This window comes from Vanessa cardui, chromosome 20 (assembly GCF_905220365.1).
Source record: "Vanessa cardui chromosome 20, ilVanCard2.1, whole genome shotgun sequence".
Taxonomy (NCBI): Eukaryota; Metazoa; Arthropoda; class Insecta; order Lepidoptera; family Nymphalidae; genus Vanessa; species Vanessa cardui.
In genome coordinates this window covers 4,639,122-4,658,972 of record NC_061142.1, presented here as the reverse complement: position 1 = coordinate 4,658,972, position 19,851 = coordinate 4,639,122, and the positions used below count along the sequence as shown (strand labels likewise).

At 31.8% G+C, this 19,851-nt stretch overlaps 3 protein-coding genes across 4 annotated transcripts; 2 read left to right on the top strand and 1 right to left on the bottom strand.

Annotated features, from left to right (window-relative positions):
• Window positions 1-397: 397 nt before the first annotated feature.
• Window positions 398-5,570, top strand: LOC124538610 (probable cytochrome P450 6a14). Its single transcript, XM_047115724.1, has 5 exons — window positions 398-1,272; window positions 1,569-1,771; window positions 2,565-2,804; window positions 3,482-3,733; window positions 5,103-5,570. The coding sequence occupies exons 1-5, from the start codon at window positions 596-598 to the stop codon at window positions 5,270-5,272; spliced, it is 1,542 nt and encodes a 513-aa protein (XP_046971680.1). The 5' UTR covers window positions 398-595; the 3' UTR covers window positions 5,273-5,570.
• Window positions 5,571-6,531: 961 nt separating this feature from the next.
• LOC124538547 lies at window positions 6,532-11,455 on the bottom strand. The gene is made up of 6 exons (XM_047115633.1): window positions 11,380-11,455; window positions 8,964-9,146; window positions 8,590-8,737; window positions 8,009-8,152; window positions 7,525-7,738; window positions 6,532-7,449 (listed from the first exon to the last, which is right to left on the bottom strand). Exons 1-6 carry the CDS (start codon window positions 11,453-11,455, stop codon window positions 6,532-6,534), a joined length of 1,683 nt encoding a protein of 560 aa, XP_046971589.1.
• A 2,576-nt stretch (window positions 11,456-14,031) lies between these two features.
• LOC124538626 (beta-mannosidase) lies at window positions 14,032-19,576 on the top strand. Of its 2 annotated transcripts, none has more exons than XM_047115741.1 (12): window positions 14,032-14,241; window positions 14,386-14,532; window positions 15,126-15,274; window positions 15,961-16,154; window positions 16,325-16,583; window positions 17,067-17,238; window positions 17,309-17,440; window positions 17,509-17,683; window positions 17,754-18,327; window positions 18,402-18,531; window positions 18,599-18,988; window positions 19,074-19,576. In XM_047115741.1, exons 1-12 carry the CDS (start codon window positions 14,109-14,111, stop codon window positions 19,304-19,306), a joined length of 2,688 nt encoding a protein of 895 aa, XP_046971697.1. In that variant the 5' UTR covers window positions 14,032-14,108; the 3' UTR covers window positions 19,307-19,576. The 2 variants fall into 2 exon arrangements, with proteins under 2 accessions (XP_046971697.1, XP_046971698.1); XM_047115742.1 differs by having other exon boundaries at window positions 14,036-14,241; window positions 18,599-18,984; window positions 19,070-19,576.
• The last annotated feature ends 275 nt before the right edge of the window (window positions 19,577-19,851 follow it).

Here is a 19,851-nt window from a genome sequence, read left to right as displayed (position 1 = left end):
TTTAATATTGATCCAGACAATAGCTATGGAAAACCAATTTCATTAAAAATCGTTAAGTTTCCCCGTGGTTTTCCCTCGTTTCCATAAAAAACAGGTGGATAGTAATTCCGTGAAATATTCCATGCACAGACGCGGGTTACTAAAAGTTTAATCAAATGTACAGATTGAAAATATGAACGATTAAATGATTCCCTATGTTGCATATTGTCGCTATTATATCGTCTTAGGTGATTTCTTAGATTCATTATTGTAGTTTATTTTTAATTTCACTCTAGATATATTGGATCAACATTTTGGTTTAATAATTTTAACATAATTGAGTGACGTTAGCTTGAGACTGACCTTCTTATGTTTTGTAATGAACGATCAGAACGCATTTGCTTGGCAACTTCGACCATCAGTTTGTGAAACATTCGTTGATTATTGCACGCGTTTATTTTGTAAAATAAAAAAATAAAGGAAATAATTTATTTTCGAAAAAAAAGATCAATAAATGGAGGACTATGATTTAAATTACGAAATTGTTAAATGATTTAATAAAAATAATATAAATTTTAATTTCGCAAAATAATTAACAAATGTAATTAAGTGAAAAATGGCGTTTTTGACAATACAGTTTTTAACAAATGAACTATTAGTTTTTGTGTTATCAGTTATCTGTTTAATTTATTTATGGTTCCAATATAAGTTTTCGTACTGGGCAAAAAAGGGTGTTTTTGCCCCTAAGCCCATATTTCCTTTCGGAAATATACAAAATGTGATTAAAAGAAAAGAACAGTTTTTTCAACCTTACTGTGATAATTACTTTAAATACAAGCATTTGCCTTATATTGGCATGTACTGTTTCAACCAACCAGTGCTCAGCATAAACGATCCTGACTTGGCGAAACATATTTTTATTAAGGATTACGAATATTTTCAATCTCATGGAATATTTTCCGGAGGAGCCGGCGATCCTTTAGCCGGCCATCTATTCAATTTGCATGGTAATGCTTGGAAGACGTTAAGATATAAAATGTCACCGGCTTTTTCGTCGTGCAAACTCAAATGCATGTATCCTCTGGTGGAAAAAATCGCTAAAGAAGCTCTCAATTATGCGGATGAACAACATTTGAGAGATGAAGCAATGAACTTCTCAGAATTTTACGAAAAATATACAATGGAAATTATCGGAAGCGTCGGTTTTGGTGTGGAATGTAATGGTTTAAAAAATCCCAAATCGGAATTTTATTTACGAGGACATGAATATTTTAACCCTATTTCTCTATACTGGTAAATATTATAGCATTATTTTAAAATTTTAATAAGCAGACTAAGTTAAATATTAATTCAACACAGTTTAAAATTGGAGCAATTGTTTCTTTTATTCTTGAATATGCAATTGTTTTTCGATATATCCGATTATTTATGAACACATTTTATTCGTATAAAGGTTTTATTAAAAAACCTTTTTTAAATATGATACATTTTCAATTTATTAGCTCAATATAAATTTTTACTTATGACTTATATTTCAACATTTCTAAGGATCGCGGAAATACTTATTATATTTAATGTTATTTTTTCAGGACAATAGTTCGCTGTTTAGCATTCATCATGCCAAACTTTTTTAACAAGCTCAAGATGAATCGTATTAATCCAGATATCATTAATTTTTTTTACAACCTCGTAAAAGAAACAGTAGAATATAGACACAAGCACAACTATAAACGAAACGATTTTCTTCAAACACTCATTGATTTAAAAGAAAATTCAAGCATTAATAATGAAGGTATTTAATTTTGCGTATTATCATTAACTGTTTAGGAGTAATACTTTTACTTTTACTTGGTGGTAGGGCTTTGTGCAAGCCCGTTGGGTAGGTACCACCCACTCATCAGTTATTCTACCGCCAAACAACAGTGCTCAGTATTTTTGTGTTTTGATGTTGGGTTTGAAGGGTGAGTGAGCCAGTGTAACTACAGGCACAAGCCAATGTTGGTGGCGCATTGACGATTTAAGGATTAGTTAATATTTCTTACAGCGTCATTGTCTATGGGTGATGGTGACCACTTACCATCAGGTGGCCCATATACTCGTCCGACAACTTATACAATAAAAAAAAACCTTAGTAAGAGCCCCTTTATACCTCATTGCTAGGTAAAAACATTATATCTGCTTATCTCTCAATGAGAAGTTTTGCAGCTTATTCACTTAGAGGTAGAGCTTTGTGCAAACTCTTCGATAAAGACCACCAATTCATTATATATCAATTGTACATAGTATGTATATTTATAGGTAAGGTTTCGGTTTGTAAGGGTGAGATAATTAATTTTATGTTACTTTTTTGTTTCTGTTTGTGGTGTGCAATAAAGAATTATAAATAAAAAAAAATAAAATAAAATAATTTAAAGGTTTTCTTTTCTAAATAAAATTCATGATAATTTGTTTTTTTTTAAATTGGATATCGTAATATTATTTATTATCTATAATTATGCTTCGACTCAAAATCATTAACTAAGTCAAAGAATAGACTTATTGATATTCTATGTAAATGATATTAAAACGCTGTACGCATATTTTAGGTATCGAAACGCAAAGTTCATTCACGCTTACTGACGTCGCTGCCAACACGATGCTTTACATGTTTGCGGGTTACGAGACATCCGCCACCACGGGGCAGTTCGCGGCGTACGAGTTAGCTCGGAACCCACACATACAGGCCAAGGCTAGGGAGGAAATAAAGAGAGTGCTCACTAAATACGGCGGGGATTGCACGTATGAGGCACAGAGCGAAATGGTTTACATCAACATGATACTCGACGGTAAGTAACTCAGATATCGAATATTAAAACAATTTATATTTCTAAAAATACTTAATATGCACTAGTAGATGTTATTTCGCACTAGTAGCACCGATGTGTGTCACGGGCAAATTAAATTGCAAAACGTAATATACGAATAGGTAGTGACAACGGATATTTACAAAACGCGTTAAAGCCTCACGCACGTGTTCTAAACACACACTTTTATGAGAAAACTTCACCGAAGTAGAATAATAATGAACATTAATGGTTATATAACACTTATGGTCCACTTTGTGACTTAGATTATGGAACTATATACGATTATTATGCGAGAATCAAATCTTAAGGCTAGATACATTAAATTCGATAACATAATAATCTTGTTACGATGGATTTAACGACGACGTATAATGTATATTGAAATGGGTGTGGAATATATTAATTTGTAATTTATTGACACCAGTGTTTACTGACTGTACTTCGAAAACTATTTAAAGCCGTTGATCTTGAGATTGATCTCTATCGCAATGAGTCGCATTACCATCCCATGACAAATAGTTATATGTGGGTGGGTCAATCATTTGTGCGCTATTCCTTACGTTACTTTACGGCGTCTGAGCCGACATTTTATCGAGCAAGAAGTTAACCATGTTATTTAAAACTTTATATATATGTTGGAATTTATCTCATTTTAGAAACAATGCGAATGCATCCACCAATGCGAGCATTGTTCCGAAGATGTACGAAGGAATACAAACTGCCAAATAGCGAGGTGACAATCGATGAAGGTACATTGGTGTTTGTCCCCATACACGCAATCCAAATGGATCCAGATATATTCCCAGACCCCGAAAGGTTTGAACCAGATCGGTTTTCGCAGGAAAACAAAAAGAATATGCATCCCTGCCATTGGATGCCCTTCGGCGAAGGTCCAAGGAAGTGTTTAGGTACGTAATGTAAAAGATATGGCCCATTAGTTTTTGTTTAACTGATCCTTTGCCTAACTCCGCTCCCCTTGTTAATGGAATTAGTATTGCAAAAGCAGTTTAATTTTTTTTTTGGAATATTAATACTTTATATGTTGGCAATTTATGGCATTATGTCAGAGACCTTCAAGCATGTGCTACTAACAGATATACAAAGTTTCAACTCAATAGGATGAATAATACGTGAACGTATATGATACATACAAAAATTTCCATTATTTTTTTTATAAATATTAAGGTAATTTAACCTGTGTGATGTTTTCTAATGGTAAATTAATTAAGGGCAGTTCTAGATGCCCCTAGACCGTGAAGCAAAAGAAAAAAAAAGTTTTTTTGGTGTATATCCAACGCCAAATACTTCCGCAAAATATTTAATAAGAACTTGGGTTTTGTTATATTCATTAGCATTGTACGAGATATTCGCTATTTGCGTTTGTCAATCGATCTGTAAGTAGATTTCAATGCGATTTAATAATAGTATTTTAATGATCTGTCATCAATTCATTCAAGGTGTTCTTAATAAGTCTCCTGCTTATCTATATTTTATATTATAGAAGGAAAATTAGTTAAAAAAAATCATTAAAATAAACGAAAAAGATTTCATTTCAATTTTACACACTAATGTTTCGAATCAAAATAGATACCGTATTCATTTTAATAGTTTTATTAATTCCGTTAATACTTTGAAATACTATGTGTCTCTTTTAGAGAATATATTTACTGGACTCACATATAAAAAACGTATTACGGTTCATTAATTTATAATAGTACCTAATATAACTCATTTTCTTTAAGTATAATTCTAAGTAAATGGAAACTTTTAATCTTGCCTTACAAATCGGGTTGGCTGGCTATTATTATTTAAATGAGGTTTATGAAATGAGATTGTTTGAGATAAGAATTGAATTTCTTCACAGTTGTACATTTTTAACAGTACGAGTACTTTTTTATTTGAGTAATTATTTTATTGTGTAATATAACATAGGTCATCCCATAAGTTAGCTTGTTCTTACGCTGAATTTATACATTGGTATACTATAAAATTATACCGTTTTTACCTTTACGGAATGCTTCGTTCGATGTTAAAAGCTAACTTTGCTCTAGAACACCCGTGATAAGGCTTTCCCTCATAAGATACTGGCCGACTGACCATCTTTACTAATTTGAAATAAAGTAGCTCATAATCACAGAGTAAAAATTGTTACGCTGTTTTTTTTTTATAATTTATTCATTCAAATAGGTTAAAGGTGCATAGTTGACATATTAGTTATGTATTTTATGTATAAAGTAAATAATTATAAGTTGAACTAACATAATAATAATATTCTAGGTCTTCGTCAAGGATACATTCAGTCGAAACTAGCGCTAGTAAAGCTCTTACACAATTACGAGTTGTTGCTGGATGATCGAACGCAGGTTCCGACGGAGATCAAGGTTTCGTCACTAGCTTGTGCGGCGGAAGGCGGCGTGTGGCTCCGGCTTAAGAAGTTAGACGTGTAGACTAGTCTTATTTGTAATAAACCTCTGTTATGTTTAATTTGTACGTTTGCCCATTTTCAACAATTAAAAAACATTCTAAAATGTTTCCAATGAAATACCATACAAGAACAATTGTGTTGTTCTAAGTTCATTGATAAAAATGGAAGTGTTACGTACGTCTTCTATATATAAAGTACCTGTGTGGAAATGAAAGTCAAGGGTGAGACCTTTACGAAAGAAGGGGCCATAAGTCATATTTAAAGGAGGGTTTAGTAGATATTATTTAATAGTATTAAGTTTATTTAACGATTCTAAATATAAGCATGAAAGGAAAAGATGTTTTGTTTCATTATATTTATATAAAAATAAAGTTGAGATGAAGATGAATTAGGAAATGTTGTTTGAGTATTTTTTTTCGTATTTTTTTATTTAAAGTGAACTGTATCAGTCGTTCGCAGTAAAGTTACATTTTAAGAGAATGCAGTGATATGAAAGTTCAAGTTCGTGTTGACCAATCGTTTTATTTGGCAACCCGTCGGAGTAAACGCATTCACGTTGACCGTGGCCGCTGCTTGGACTAGGACACTAAAGTAAATAAATATATCTTGTGTTATATCTTGCGCAAGTCACCTTGCTCAATTATTTAAAATCTATAAGTTAAAAAGTGCACGAGTCTGATACGAGTATCATATTTCTGTAAGGAAAAAAAAATTTTGGGAAAAGGCAAGAATCTGCTTATAATTTTGTTCAGTGTAATGAATTTTAAGGGCAAAGATTACGAAAATTGTAATTTTAATAGGTACCTATTAAATTTTCATAACCGATTGACTACAATTTTATATAAAAACTAGCTGTGCCCGCGACCTTGTAAGCATTTGAATTTCACAAAAAAAAATTGTAGCCTAAGTTATTCCTTATTATATCAGTTATCCGCCAGTGAAAGTCCCGTCAAAATCGGTCCAGCCGTTCCAGAGATTAGCCGGAACAAAAAGACAGACAAATATTGTAAAAAATGTTATTTTGGTACATGTACCGTGTATACATACATGTTCATTGAGAAAAAAAGGGGTTTTCTAATATTACAAACAAACACACCAATTTTACTATATGTAGAGATATAGATATAGGAATTACTAATTGGCTATTTACTTTATTTATCAAAAGATTTTACTCAGCATTACGTTAATCACCTGGTCATTTATTAATTAAAAAAAAATCACAAAATTTGACAACTTTTTTCAAAATTTCTTCATTTTCAAGAACCTAAATACCTACCATAGCTAGTCCATTTTTTCTTTTTGGATTTGAGTTCCCTTATCTTCCTTTGGACTTTGTCTCCCGATCCTTACGGAAGTTACTGAATCAAATACGCTTGTACGAGAATCTATTTGTACTTTTAAAGGTTTCTCTTTTAGCTTTTCATCTGTTTGAATACCAACTTGTTTTAAATTAGATTTTAATTCACTTTTCTTCTCTCCTCTACTAGTGCTTGGTTCATTAGACTCAGAAGTACTTGCCCCAAGCTTTGTGTCCGGTTTTTTTTCTAAATTCGTTTTCATTTCGGAAGTTATGTTCATAGAAGATTGTTGATTAAGTAAGATGTCCGTCGGCGAATCGTTATCAGTCTTCTTCAAATCACTGAACTTTCTATTGAGTCTCGCTTGCAACTCTTCTTTTATCTCCAATGCTATATCTTCTGCTTCGTGACTACCTACAAATCTATCGTCTCCTATTCGTACAGGAGATCCTAAAATTTTTAGTTTAGACGAAATATGTTGCTGACCAAATTGGCGAACTATTTTCGGACGCATTTGAGTTACAGATTCCACTGAACTTAATGTAGAAATAATATCAGTGGTCTCAGATACACCAATATCATCAAATAATGAAAATAGCATTTTTACAATAAATCTATGTTCCGAAGCTACTGCGTTGTACGCTCGTATTTTATTTAATTTATCAAGTTCAGATTGAACTAATGCTGATTCTGATGGTTCCTCAGTTACATCAGAGAAGTAAAGTATGTTTCCTTCATCATATTTTGTACTTCTTACGTTAATTAGTTCGCTATTTCTCAAGATTTCTTGCTTTTTGAAGTGAATTTGGATTAGACTTTCTGTTCGATGAACTTTGTCAATCGAACGATTTGCTTCTATTGTTAGCGGTGACACGGTACGAATATGCCTTTCATGGCGCTCCTGTAAACGCAAATCTTAACCAGTAAACTATTTTGGGTCATTAATAATATGTACTATTTGCATTAATACACTTACAAGCATTTTATCAATGTCTCCCTGCAATTGCACGCTGACTTTGACTAATTGGAAGTCAACTGCTAGTATAACTCTTGCTACGGCTAAAACAGTAGACAGCACCCAGCATCCTGTATGCAACCATGCTGATAAAATAGTAAGACGAGTCGCTTGGTAGACGCCACGTATTCGCCGTTCATAAGCAAGTGTAGCCACGTTTATGGTATATGTACACCTATTTAACGTAAGATAAAAATAAATTGATATAAGGTACCGAAAAACAATTGAAATTATGAATTATAATTTTCAGTACTTACTAAATTTTCCTCACTAAAATGTACTATATAAATGTATATGTTAGTAGTCTTATTACAATTTATTTAATTTTAGTTATTATGATACTAAAAAGATTTCTTGTTATTGGTCTATATGGATATATACTCGTATTATTATTATTTCTTAAATTCTATTCAATTTTGCGGTGCATTTTGTAATGTTTACGTACGTTGTGCTGCCGGTTATCTCACTAAGTTTAAGACATAGTTCCTGCAATCCGTAATGCGTAACGGCTGATGTGTACACACAGAGAGCACCCATAGTTAACGAGAACAAAAACACAGGTGGTATCACACGCCATGGTCTCTGTAAGCTGAATAAAAATATTATTTTTAACAATTGTGTATCAATAAATAAATTGGTTTGACAGGATGAAAATAAATTTAATCAAAATTCCTGTCAATACGTGTTTCACGAGATTACATAGAATTATATGGCGTTTAGTTTGATTTAACCACCTTACTTTCCGTTACGTTACATACAACACTATAAAAACTGTCTTCAACGCATAAACTTAGCCCGAAATATCGATCGTCAAGTTTTTTGATTTTTAATAACGAAATTCCAAAACAATTTTCAAACCCAATTTCATACTTAAAGTGTTACATTTAGTGTTGGCAATGTTATATATTCTCAATTTTGTTGATCTTAAATAACGAAATTCCATTCCAACTTTCAAATCCAATTTCATACTTAAAGTGTTACAAGAAGTGTTGGCAATGTTATATATAGTCCAGTTAAACTTCTCACCCAGTAAGAACTCGACTGCCAGTAGAACACATCAAGAACATGGTAGTCCAAACAAGACCGAAGATGCCAGACACAAGAGGGACGTAAGTTGGCAGTAAGCATGCACTTTTTTCCACCCATTGGGTGCTTAGGAAATCAACGGGTAGCACTAAAAGAAAGGTTTAAGTTATGATTAATTCTAAACGAATGTAAGTGACTTTGACTATTTGTCAAAAATAACAACAATCTATTGTACGTTGAAACAATTTGTAATAATTTCCGATACATGGGTCTCGTACTTTCTAGAGTGTTCTTAATCACAACGGAGCTACTTAGGGTTTAATATTAATATTAACATAAAGATACATAAAAAGAACAATGAGACAAATTCTTACTGTCAGAAACTTCTTTATCTTCCGGAATGAACTCATAGATAATGTTTTGACGAAACGAAGTAAGTGACAATAGTTTGGGAAACAGCACGCACTTCTCATCAAACAAGTACATCATCATGTGAAAACAAAACGTGCAGAACGATCCAAACACGAAAGCCAGAAAGAAAAGCAGTAGGTGAGCCGCTGGAAACATAATAATTATATGAATCATTATTTCCCATTTTTTTATATCCTCAAGACTTAAATATTTACTGATATTTGAATTTCAATAGAATTGTTTGTTTTTGTATATTTTAAAACTAATGAAATAAATATAAATAAGTATAGTACGACACAACTTGGATGTAGTATCGACAAATTTAATGAAACTGATTACTGCCGATTTATACAACTGATTCTCGCGTCCGTTCAATCCGAGAAGGCAAGTGCATGTAAATCGACGTATCAAATTGGCGAATATATTAGGTCATATGATAATACAAATTATTACGTTTGTGTAAAGATCGTATTCCTATAAGAAATAAATATTGATAATTTGGGATAGCCAACTTAAATCGGTTTTACGAATTTTACTGATGCTACATTACATTACATCTAAGTTGTGTCGTATTATATTTATAGAATTAAAAATAGTAATTTTCTAAGCTTCTATAGCAAGTTCCGATAGTGTTTATAAACTATTTCAAATTAATGTTTTAATAATTAGATATTTTGATTGATTGGTATGCAGTTGCCTTGGAGTTGACTCAATTTGAAAAGGCTCTTTAATATTCACAATTAAGGTGGCAACCACGAAATTTTATAGACTAGTTAATTGCAAAATGCAATTTTATTACAATCCTTTATGATAAATAAATCAAATAATTAGGAAAATACGAGTCGAAATAGATTTTGGCAATAAAAAAATGTACGATTCTATTTACTTACTGAAATTGGTCTTATAGTAATAATATAATCTTAAATCAAACGTAAAAAAATAATCAAAGACTATAAGTAGAATTGCCATGAAAGTTTTGTTATTGACGTAGAATAATCGCAAGTTTAGATTTGGACAAAACAGCAATGGAAAGGCTATATACATATTTGCAATGTCTGAATTTGACACGAGAAAATTATACAATTTAAAAATGTTGATGAAAATTTTATACGATGGCATGATATTGGTGTAGTTTTAAAATAGAGGTTATGTCAGAACATTTAATATACGCTAATATTGCCTGTGCCTTCTTATGGTAGAGATCGGGTGTTACTGTTAACTGCCTTTTTATTCAGTGTAATTAAGATACAGTACGCATATATTGGTAGCTAGTGTTATATCTTTTGAAGAATTAATGTATTTAACAGTATCGAAAACATTAGTCTCAAATTGAAGAACTGAAGTGAAAAATAAGTGCATACTTTGATGAGTTTATGGAAATAAAATAAAATTTATAAAATTTTAACTAAACTAAGTTCAATCAAACGCTTTTCTACTTAATATTGAATAAGCAGCTTAAAAGTAAAGGTAAAGTAACAGCCCGTATATTTCCCACAGCTGGGCTAAGGGCTCCTCTCCGTTTGAGGAGAAGGTTTGGAACATATTCCACCACGCTGTTCCAATGCGGGTTGGTGGAATACACATGTAGCAGATTTTGTATGAAATTAGACACATTCAGGTTTCCTCACGATGTTATCCTGTGATGATTGATTCCGAGATAAATTATAAACACAAATTAAGCACATATATAGCACATATATAGCAAGCACCATTATATGTATATATAGTGGTGCTTGCTTAGTTCGAACTTGAAATCATCGGTTAAGATGCACGCGTTCTAACCACTGGGCCATCTCAGCTCAGCAGCTTAAATTGTTGTTAAATTTTATTATTGTTTAAATTAATTGTTATTATAATTTATGTATTGTAAAACCAAGTTTTACACATTAACTGCTTTAAATTATTTATTTATCCATCGAAGTAGAGGTTATAGGTCTCTTATCGGCAAATTATCGTTAAGGTAAATAAATATAATTTGATTAACGACGATATCATTTTGTTGATTCGATTTGTTTATGCGAGGGCGCCGCCAACGTTTGTAATTCGTTTCTATTTATATATATTTATTACATAAAGGCCGCAACACATACATACATTCTTAATTGGTTAAACAGTTACTCATAATCGCTCCCTTTCTCTAAGAATATTCGCCGCAATAATTTTTCCATTTCCACTCATTTATAGTATGAATAATCAATTGCAAATCCAAAATCAAATAACCCAAATGGTTGCATAATTGGAACCGCGGCCTTTGTGGTTTAGATAACCCAAAGGCCATTATCGCGAACAAGACAGTTATTGTGCAATCAGGTAAAAGGTAAAAGAAATTCCTAAGATTAAAATTTTTACAAGAAGAATATTTAAATGATTTCATTTAACCTTTCCATATTCCATTTACTTCTAGTTCAGTTTTTTCTATAAACCTGTATTCTTCGTATAAAGTTATTCTATCCATCAGTAACAAGTTATATCGTCTTTGTCACTGTGGTTGACTGAGATTAAGTGACAGAAATGTTTTGATAGAATAATCAAAAGAATCTGTCACATAAAATATAAATAAAAAAGTATGAATATTATACATTTAGTTTTCTTTTTTTTTAAATCTTATTTATTTTTGTACGTAAAAAGGAAAAGGGTACAATGGTACTGCCCATTGTACCTTTTTCCTTAGGTTTGACATTATTTAATATTAATTGCTATTAAGTAGAACTCCAAGAGCATTCTAGGAGATTCTGACGTAGATCTGCCAGAATACTCTGAAAAAATCCAAGATTCAGTGAACATACATTTAAACTATATAAAAGTAACTTTCTCTCATTCTGATACCTTTAGTTATTGCAAATTATATTCGCTTATTTTTTTATTTTATAAAATGCAGGAAAAATGCGACGTGATTTTAGGAAGTCACCACCTCCCATAGATACATACGCTGTAAGAAATATAAATCGGTTACAGATGTGATGTTTCTTATGCTTCTAATAACACCTTAAATTAAAACAGGATCATAATAGTTTTTATGAATGGTATCTATTCAAACGCGCTTTACAAACAAAACGCTACCACTATAAGTACTAGGTTTAATGATACGTGCTTCAAAGAATAAGCCTTATTAAAAAAATTGCACGTTATTTAACTCCGCATAAGAATTAATAACATCAAATGCTTTAAATATATACAAATATGAACGAAAACTACTTAGTTGCTGTATAAATCTTGACCGCGTGGAATGGAGGCAAGAATGCTAGCAGCATTTCCCCGTTGAATCGCAATTAAGATCCTCTGAGCAAAAAACGAACCAGCCCTCCTGTCACCAGTGGAGGCAATGAGGCGATGTGTTATACTTTTGGTGAACCTTTTTACTTTTTTTTTACTTCGCGTTGCATATAATTTTATTCGTCACTTTTCGAAATATAGAGATACTTCCATAGGTTTTAATTATCTATCATTTCAAAATATTTTATTTCATAATTCGATGTTAGCATTGTTCTAGTCTAAAGATTTCTCAATATATATTTAACTTAGATTTAGAAAGTATTTCAAATTTGTTGGCAATTGTACCTAGCAGGTAAGTGTAATTACGTACGTAAAGAAGCTTGACAAAAGCACCAACATGATTGGACACTGTATTGGCTGGATATCTGATATATTAAAATATCTAAGTAATTAAACAGAGGGAAGGATCAACGGAATACGCCAATTACAGAGTCTTTAATGATCTATATACTTTAGGGCATTATCTCATGCCGACGCGTTCGGTAGTTTTGACGTGAATAAAGCATAAAAAACAATATATATGCATATAGAAGTAATCTACATTTTATTTTCAAATTAACTTAATGTACGCAACAATAGCTATTTTTTACAGTCTTTCTAGGCTGATGATAATTTTGTCACGCCCTCATAATTTTCTTAGTTGTAAACAATGATTTATTCATTCATTCATAATCAGATATAGTGCGAGGAGACGGTTCATTTTGATACTAGTTATAACGATAATTTATTGAAACTAACCATACATTTCAATGGTATTAAAATAGATTATACATCTTCGTTAAATTTTATTTTAAAATAAAAAAGTTGTTACTTAAAATTGACTCGTATATGTATCGATAAGTTAAATATTTAAACTAATTGAAGTTTAATAACCTAACAAATTGTAGAGTGCGTGTGATGTTATAAGAACAAGATAGGAATCATATTATGTTTGTGTGAGTTTAACTCTTGTGTGTGGTTATCTACACACATGAAATTGTATCAGTTATTGGAGTCGCTCATACTTTAGGGGCGACAACATTAAAACTAACGTCGATATTCGTAAATATATAAAAAAAAAATCTTTTGTTATAAATAAATTATTGTGATATGTGGTTATAAATAAATACATTCATATTATAAAGTATAAATACCGATTTTATTTGTCATTTTTGTGATAAGCACAATGTTTTTTTTTTAATTTTCTGACTACTATAAATAATAAATAAATAATAAATATGAGACAACATCACATACATTGCTCTGATCCCAATGTAAGTAGCACTTATGTTATGGAAAATCAGAAGCAACAACGGTACCACAAACACCCAGACCCAAGACAACATAGAAAACTAATGATAATCTACATTGACTCGGCCGGGAATCGAACCCAGGATCTCGGAGTGGCGTACCCATGAAAACCGGTGTACACACCACTCGACGACGGAGGTCGTCATAACTACTGCGTTTTATTCTACGGATTTTAAATGTTACAAAAATCTGAAATAAGCGAATGCTCTCGATGAGAAACTGTCAACATCATTGACAATATTTTTTCAAACATAAGCGGGTTTTCTATAATGTTTTTTAAGTCACAAAAAAATAAAACAAGTTTTATTTTTGACTTTTTATTTAATGCAAAATAAAACTGATTTATTTAAGAAGAATTCGAATAATTGTGACAGCAACAACAATAGTAGATGTAATAGTGACTGACATCGATATAGCTTATCGATAATATGATTTCACATGCCTATTGCGCAGTATACGATTGAATGAATGTAATGACATCGAGAACGAACTCATCGTTCATTAATGTACTACTAATGTATTATTTTTCTTATTTTTAATGAATCATGAAGTCACTAGTTATATTATTATTTTTAAGTAGTTTTTTATTCAATTTACATCAAATAAATTGTTTACTTAAGTTCAGTTTAGAATCGACAAATGAAAATGTGAAGTGGACGCTCGAAAACAGAAACAAGTGTGAGTTTGCTAAAGTAAACAAAACGTAGAAGTAATAATATGTTGTATATTTATAATATTTAATTTTCTTTTCCCACAGAGATCAATATTTATATGTAGGCGTTAAGATAATTTGGTCAAAATTAAAATCTTGATTTTTTCTAGCAATAAATATACCAGGATCAGTGCCGGGGGGAGTGTATACCGATCTTCAAAATGCGGGTATCATTGGTGACATTCTATCGGGCTACAATGACGTGCTTACTCGCTGGGTTGCTCATGATACATGGACATATACGAGCAAATTTAATGGTACATAGTTGTTTATGATCTATTGAACACAATATATATTCTTGCATATACTTATAACATTGTTCGTACTGATTTTGACTGACTAATACTGACGAACAGACAAAACTAGTCTAGAAATCTAGAATATATGAATGTTTGGTTTATAAAGGAGTTTTGAAATTCAAGGGGGCGAAATGAGAGGGGTTATTTTGTATGATAGTATTTGTTCTTTGAAGTCAGGAACATGAAAAAAAAATTATTTTACTTGTACGAAGTCCGGACTGGAATCTACATAATATAAGATTGTGTATAATTGTGTATCTTTTTTTATATGCCTACGTTATATTAATGAGTTGTTTAGTGAAGAGTAGTCTTATCTCTGCTTAGGAATGAGTAAACATTGTTGACATGAATATAATGTAACAAACTTTTTAACTTTTTTTATCGTAATGTGTACTTCAATATTTGAAATACCTAACGGATTTTTTAATTGTTATCATTGCTAAAACACTTGAAAATCCAGTATTCTGTTTGAACTATAGCTTGAAACTTACACAACACAGATATTTCGTGTATTAATTTTATATAATTATATATTTTACTATTATTTCCAGTCAGCGCAAACAGTTTAAGCTCCGCTGTGGCCCGATTGGTGTTAGAAGGTGTCGATACAGTAGCTTATATAGAATTAAACGGAATACCCATTGGTTTAACGAAGAACATGTTTGTTAGATACGTGTTCGATGTCAAAGCATATTTAAAGGTCAGTTTTAAATTTTTTAATAATACCGTATATTATTTTATTACTAGTTGTGGTCGCGACCTTGTAAGATTTTTAATTGAACAATAAAAAAATATTATTGTAGCCTATGTTACTCCTTATTATATCAGTTGTCTGCTAGTGAAAGTCTCGTCAAAATCGGTCCAGCCGTTCCAGAGATCAGCCGGAACAAATAGACAGACAGACAGAGAGATAAAAATTGTAAAAATGTTATTTTGGTATATGTACATATGCATTGAGTCAAAAAGGGCTATTTTAATATTACAAACAGACACTCCAATTTTATTATATGCATAGATTACTGATTTTTTTAAATAAATTATTTAGGTCTTACATCCCGTTTCTGAAACTGTGTGTAAATTCTGAATCGTAATTATCTGTATCTGAATCGCAGTTGGTGGATTGCAACCGGTGGCGCAAATAGCGACCAATAATCGCTCAGTGTTTAGTCACACTAATATTTATATTGCTCATATTTACAGACATTGTCACTTTTTAAATATCACTATATTTTTCTAAAGTGTAAAGTTAATTAAAAAATCCTTTTTGCTGTCAAATTAGTAATTGTAGGTATGATATTGTATAAAAGAGTAAATTCGTTAAATTAATGATCGAAATATTTATTTCAATTAAGACTAAGATATGTTTATTAAATTTTATATTTCAAGGAAGGCGAAAACAAGCTAACGTTTAATTTTGAGTCACCAATCGATTATGCCAAAAATCGCTCAAGACAACATTTCGCTGCTCCCGAGTGTGTCCCAGACGTGTACAATGGGGAATGTCACGCAAATCAAATAAGGAAGATGCAATCCTCCTTTAGTTGGGATTGGGGGCCGGCATTCCCCTCAGTTGGTATCTGGTAAGAGTTGAAAGTTATAGTGTAGGTGCCAAACATTCAAAAATACTGAAAATTCGCTTCTGTACCTGGGAATAATCAGAATCCTTTTGATCATGTTAATCCTAATTTCTCTCCAATCAAGTACAAGTTTTATTAATGTAGTGAGTTAAATTATGCAATCAAATTTACAGGAGAAATATTCGATTAGAATTTTTCAACGGTGCCGTGATATGGTCAGTAACTACACATACTGAGAAGAAGGATACGATATGGTTTTTGTCAGTAAAAGTTTACTTAGAAACGGGCAAAAATATTCGAAATATTTCTGGATATTTGTCCGTTTATTTATCTGTTGAAGGTCATTCAACGATAAAAATCGGCAAAAATGTAGATACTAAGACAAATAGTGATGGAACATTTGACGTCGAACTTGAAATGAATATAAGCGAAGTAAGTTAATTGGTCTGAAACCCATTATCATAAAATTGCACTTGCTATATAAGACTTAGTGTAGCAAAGCAATTCTATTCCGAATTTTCCGAACTAAATAAAGTAAAAGCTTTCGATAAGGGTATCAATCCGATAATAATTATCTGTGAATATTTCCATTGCCATTTGTTTTTCATAAACTTATGGTAATACTTTGCCCAAACTAGATTCCGTTACCGCAACTTCTACATTCGTGCGCACTATTTTTAACACTTTTGTCTCTGATACTGTAGAGTCTACTCGTTCAGTTAAATTTTTTCAATGATGATGAATTTATTTCAATGCTTCCATTGTTGCTGATTCATCGGCTGTGCTTTGCCAGGAGTACGTCAGAAGTTAAAGATTAATGCAACTTTCTCTTATATTTCTCTCTAATTCTGTGTTATAATTTCTGAAACTAAATAATTTTGCTAATATTATAATAATTGTTTTTTTTTTCTATAGAATATGATTCGTGAATGGTGGCCAAATGGATACGGTAGCCAACATCTGTATAATCTTCTTGTTTTCTTTACCACAAATGGGGATCGGAGTGACAGAGAAATTTCTCATAAGCATATGAAAATTGGATTCCGTACTATAGAACTTGTAGAACAGGAAGCCTCATTAATATTGGGTTGGTTACTTAGGTTTTAGTTGAATTGTTTGAAATTAGATAAATCTATTAAAATACTTTTCATTAATAGGAAACGACACTCTTGCTGGTCAAGGGCTAACATTTTACTTCAAAGTCAACGGACATCCGCTTTTCATGAAAGGATCTAATTGGATACCCTCGAACGTTCTTCCGGAAAACAATGAAAATGAAAAAACCAGAAGTGAGTTACAGTAACAAATCATTTTAATTGTTTTTTACTGTTATAGTTAAGGATTTTGTTGATTTCAGTTGATAATCTCTTGACTGCGGCTCGCGCTACGCATATGGCGATGCTTCGCGTCTGGGGAGGGGGAGTTTATGAGTCTGATTACTTTTATCGGCGTTGCGATGAACTAGGAATTTTGATATGGCAAGATTTCATGTTCGCGTGTGCAATGTATCCTGTGGATCCGGAATTCTTAGAGTGAGTTACGTGTATTGATGTGGTTAGCGCTTGTAGTCAACGTCTGTTAGAACTTATTTCGTAATTTCAGTAACGTGAGAGCAGAAATACAACATAATGTGCTACGACTTCAACACCATCCTTCCATAGCAGTTTGGGCAGGCAATAATGAAAATGAGGTTGCTTTGCGTGGAAATTGGTACAGTACACAAGCACAGTTCGAAAAGTACAAAGCAGAGTACATTAGACTCTACGTAGATAATATTAAACCTATCGTAGAAAGCATCGACCCAAAACGACGATATCTTATTTCGAGTCCGTCAAATGGTCGAAAGTCTGAAGAAGATGGATACATCGCAAAAAACCCCTATGATCCACATTTTGGGGACACTCATTATTACAATTACCTAGCAGACAATTGGGACTTAAATATCTTTCCCCAAACGAGGTTTGCATCGGAATACGGATTCCAATCTTTGCCCTCTCTTAAAACAATGAAAACGGCAACGAATAAAACGAGCGATTATAGAATCGATAGTGATTATTCTAAACACAGGCAGCATAGTCCAAATGGTTACAATTTTATCGAATTACAAATGAAACGACACATGAAACTTAATAAAGATGACCCAAAGTATTTTGAAAAATTTATCTATTACAGCCAGGTACAATCATATAGAAAACTGTAATCAATATAACTTTTTAAAGTTTTTATTTGTATTGTATTCGTTAATTTCAGATATCACAAGCAATGTCAATAAAAGCCGAAACAGAGTTTTATAGGCAAAGCCAAGCTGATTGGTACACGATGGGTGCTTTGTATTGGCAATTAAACGATGTATGGCAGGCTCCGTCTTGGTCTGGGATTGGTGAGATACATTTAATACGGCTTACAACGAAACGATATTCAAAAACTCAATTATGAATATTCCACAGAATACGGCGGAAAATGGAAAATGCTACACTATTTTGCAAAGGAATTTTTTGCACCAGTATTAGTTTCTCCGCGTTTGACTTTGGCAAAAAACGTTGACGTTTATTTGCTCAACGACAGATTCGTGCCGATAATTAATGCAAATATTACTGTTGAAATGTTTAAGTGGAATAGTTTCACTCCAATCAAATCACAGATTTTCTTGGCCAATGCCAAACCATTGAGTAGCGAGAAGCAATTTTCTATAGACTTGTGGGACGCAGATAAAAAAGATGAAATATTCTTAAGGTTTTCCCTTCAAGCAGACGGAGTTTTATCATCACCAAAAAACTACATATTCCCTGTACCTTTGAAAAATATAAAAGGTTTGAGGACGCCTAATATAAAAGTAGGTAGTAAATGTTTCAAAAATTCAAGTATAATACCAAAACGAAACGAAACGAATTATATTACCAGTTTTCTTTCTATTACAGCTAGATGTGTCTGAAACGACGGCAGTTTGTGGGAATGCAACGTCATTCACGGTAAACCTAAATGTGGATACAATAGTTCCTTTCTTGTGGCTCGAAGCTAATTCTATTGATGGGCACTTCCACGACAACGGTTTCATAATAACTGAACCAAAAACAAGTGTTCATTTCTGTACAAAAGAAAAAATAAACGCACAACAGTTAAAAAGGGGAATAACCTATAGATATTATGAAAACTAGCGGCTTTACTTAGAATTGTTCTTTAGCGGCTGTTTAGTTGTATAATGATTTCTTTCTCTCTCTTTCGGTCAACATTAGTTTCAGAGTCGTAAGAAAGAGACATGACATTATTATACTAATCACCCTATACAATATTTATCTGTGAATCCGTTAGTATTTATTATATAAATATAATATTAATGATTTTCTGTGAATATAATGCCTTCCAAAGTAACCATTATTATATTTTAAAGTAAGGACGAGGATGTACAAATAAAATAAAATTTAAAAAGCAAATGAATTACATTTATTTTCGCTTACAATGAAATTGCATGAATTGAATGCTAAACTTATTTGCAGTACAATGCGTATAAATTAATTTTTGGACGATTTTTCTTGAACTGGTAAGGGCTTGTTTTTTCATTTGAATATAGAATAATTTATTTTACAATAGCAGCTAATAAATTATGAATATAATAGCTTGAAAGTGATTACAATATTATTTAAAAATTAATATTAATAATTTAAAAACATTTACATTGAGATATAAAGATATTGGAATTAAT

Coding starts and splice junctions, on each gene's coding strand:
- LOC124538610 (XM_047115724.1), top strand. CDS start 596: ATGGCGTTTTTGACAATACAGTTTTTAACAAATGAACTATTAGTTTTT. Junction 1,273..1,568: donor AACCCTATTTCTCTATACTG/GTAAATATTATA, acceptor TTATTTTTTCAG/GACAATAGTTCGCTGTTTAG. Junction 3,734..5,102: donor AGGTCCAAGGAAGTGTTTAG/GTACGTAATGTA, acceptor ATAATATTCTAG/GTCTTCGTCAAGGATACATT.
- LOC124538547 (XM_047115633.1), bottom strand. CDS start 11,455: ATGGATAGAATAACTTTATACGAAGAATACAGGTTTATAGAAAAAACT. Junction 7,739..8,008: donor GAGATAACCGGCAGCACAAC/GTACGTAAACAT, acceptor TACGTTAAATAG/GTGTACATATACCATAAACG. Junction 7,450..7,524: donor GAGACATTGATAAAATGCTT/GTAAGTGTATTA, acceptor TTGCGTTTACAG/GAGCGCCATGAAAGGCATAT.
- LOC124538626 (XM_047115741.1), top strand. CDS start 14,109: ATGAAGTCACTAGTTATATTATTATTTTTAAGTAGTTTTTTATTCAAT. Junction 16,584..17,066: donor TTGAAATGAATATAAGCGAA/GTAAGTTAATTG, acceptor TTTTTTCTATAG/AATATGATTCGTGAATGGTG. Junction 18,328..18,401: donor AATTTATCTATTACAGCCAG/GTACAATCATAT, acceptor CGTTAATTTCAG/ATATCACAAGCAATGTCAAT.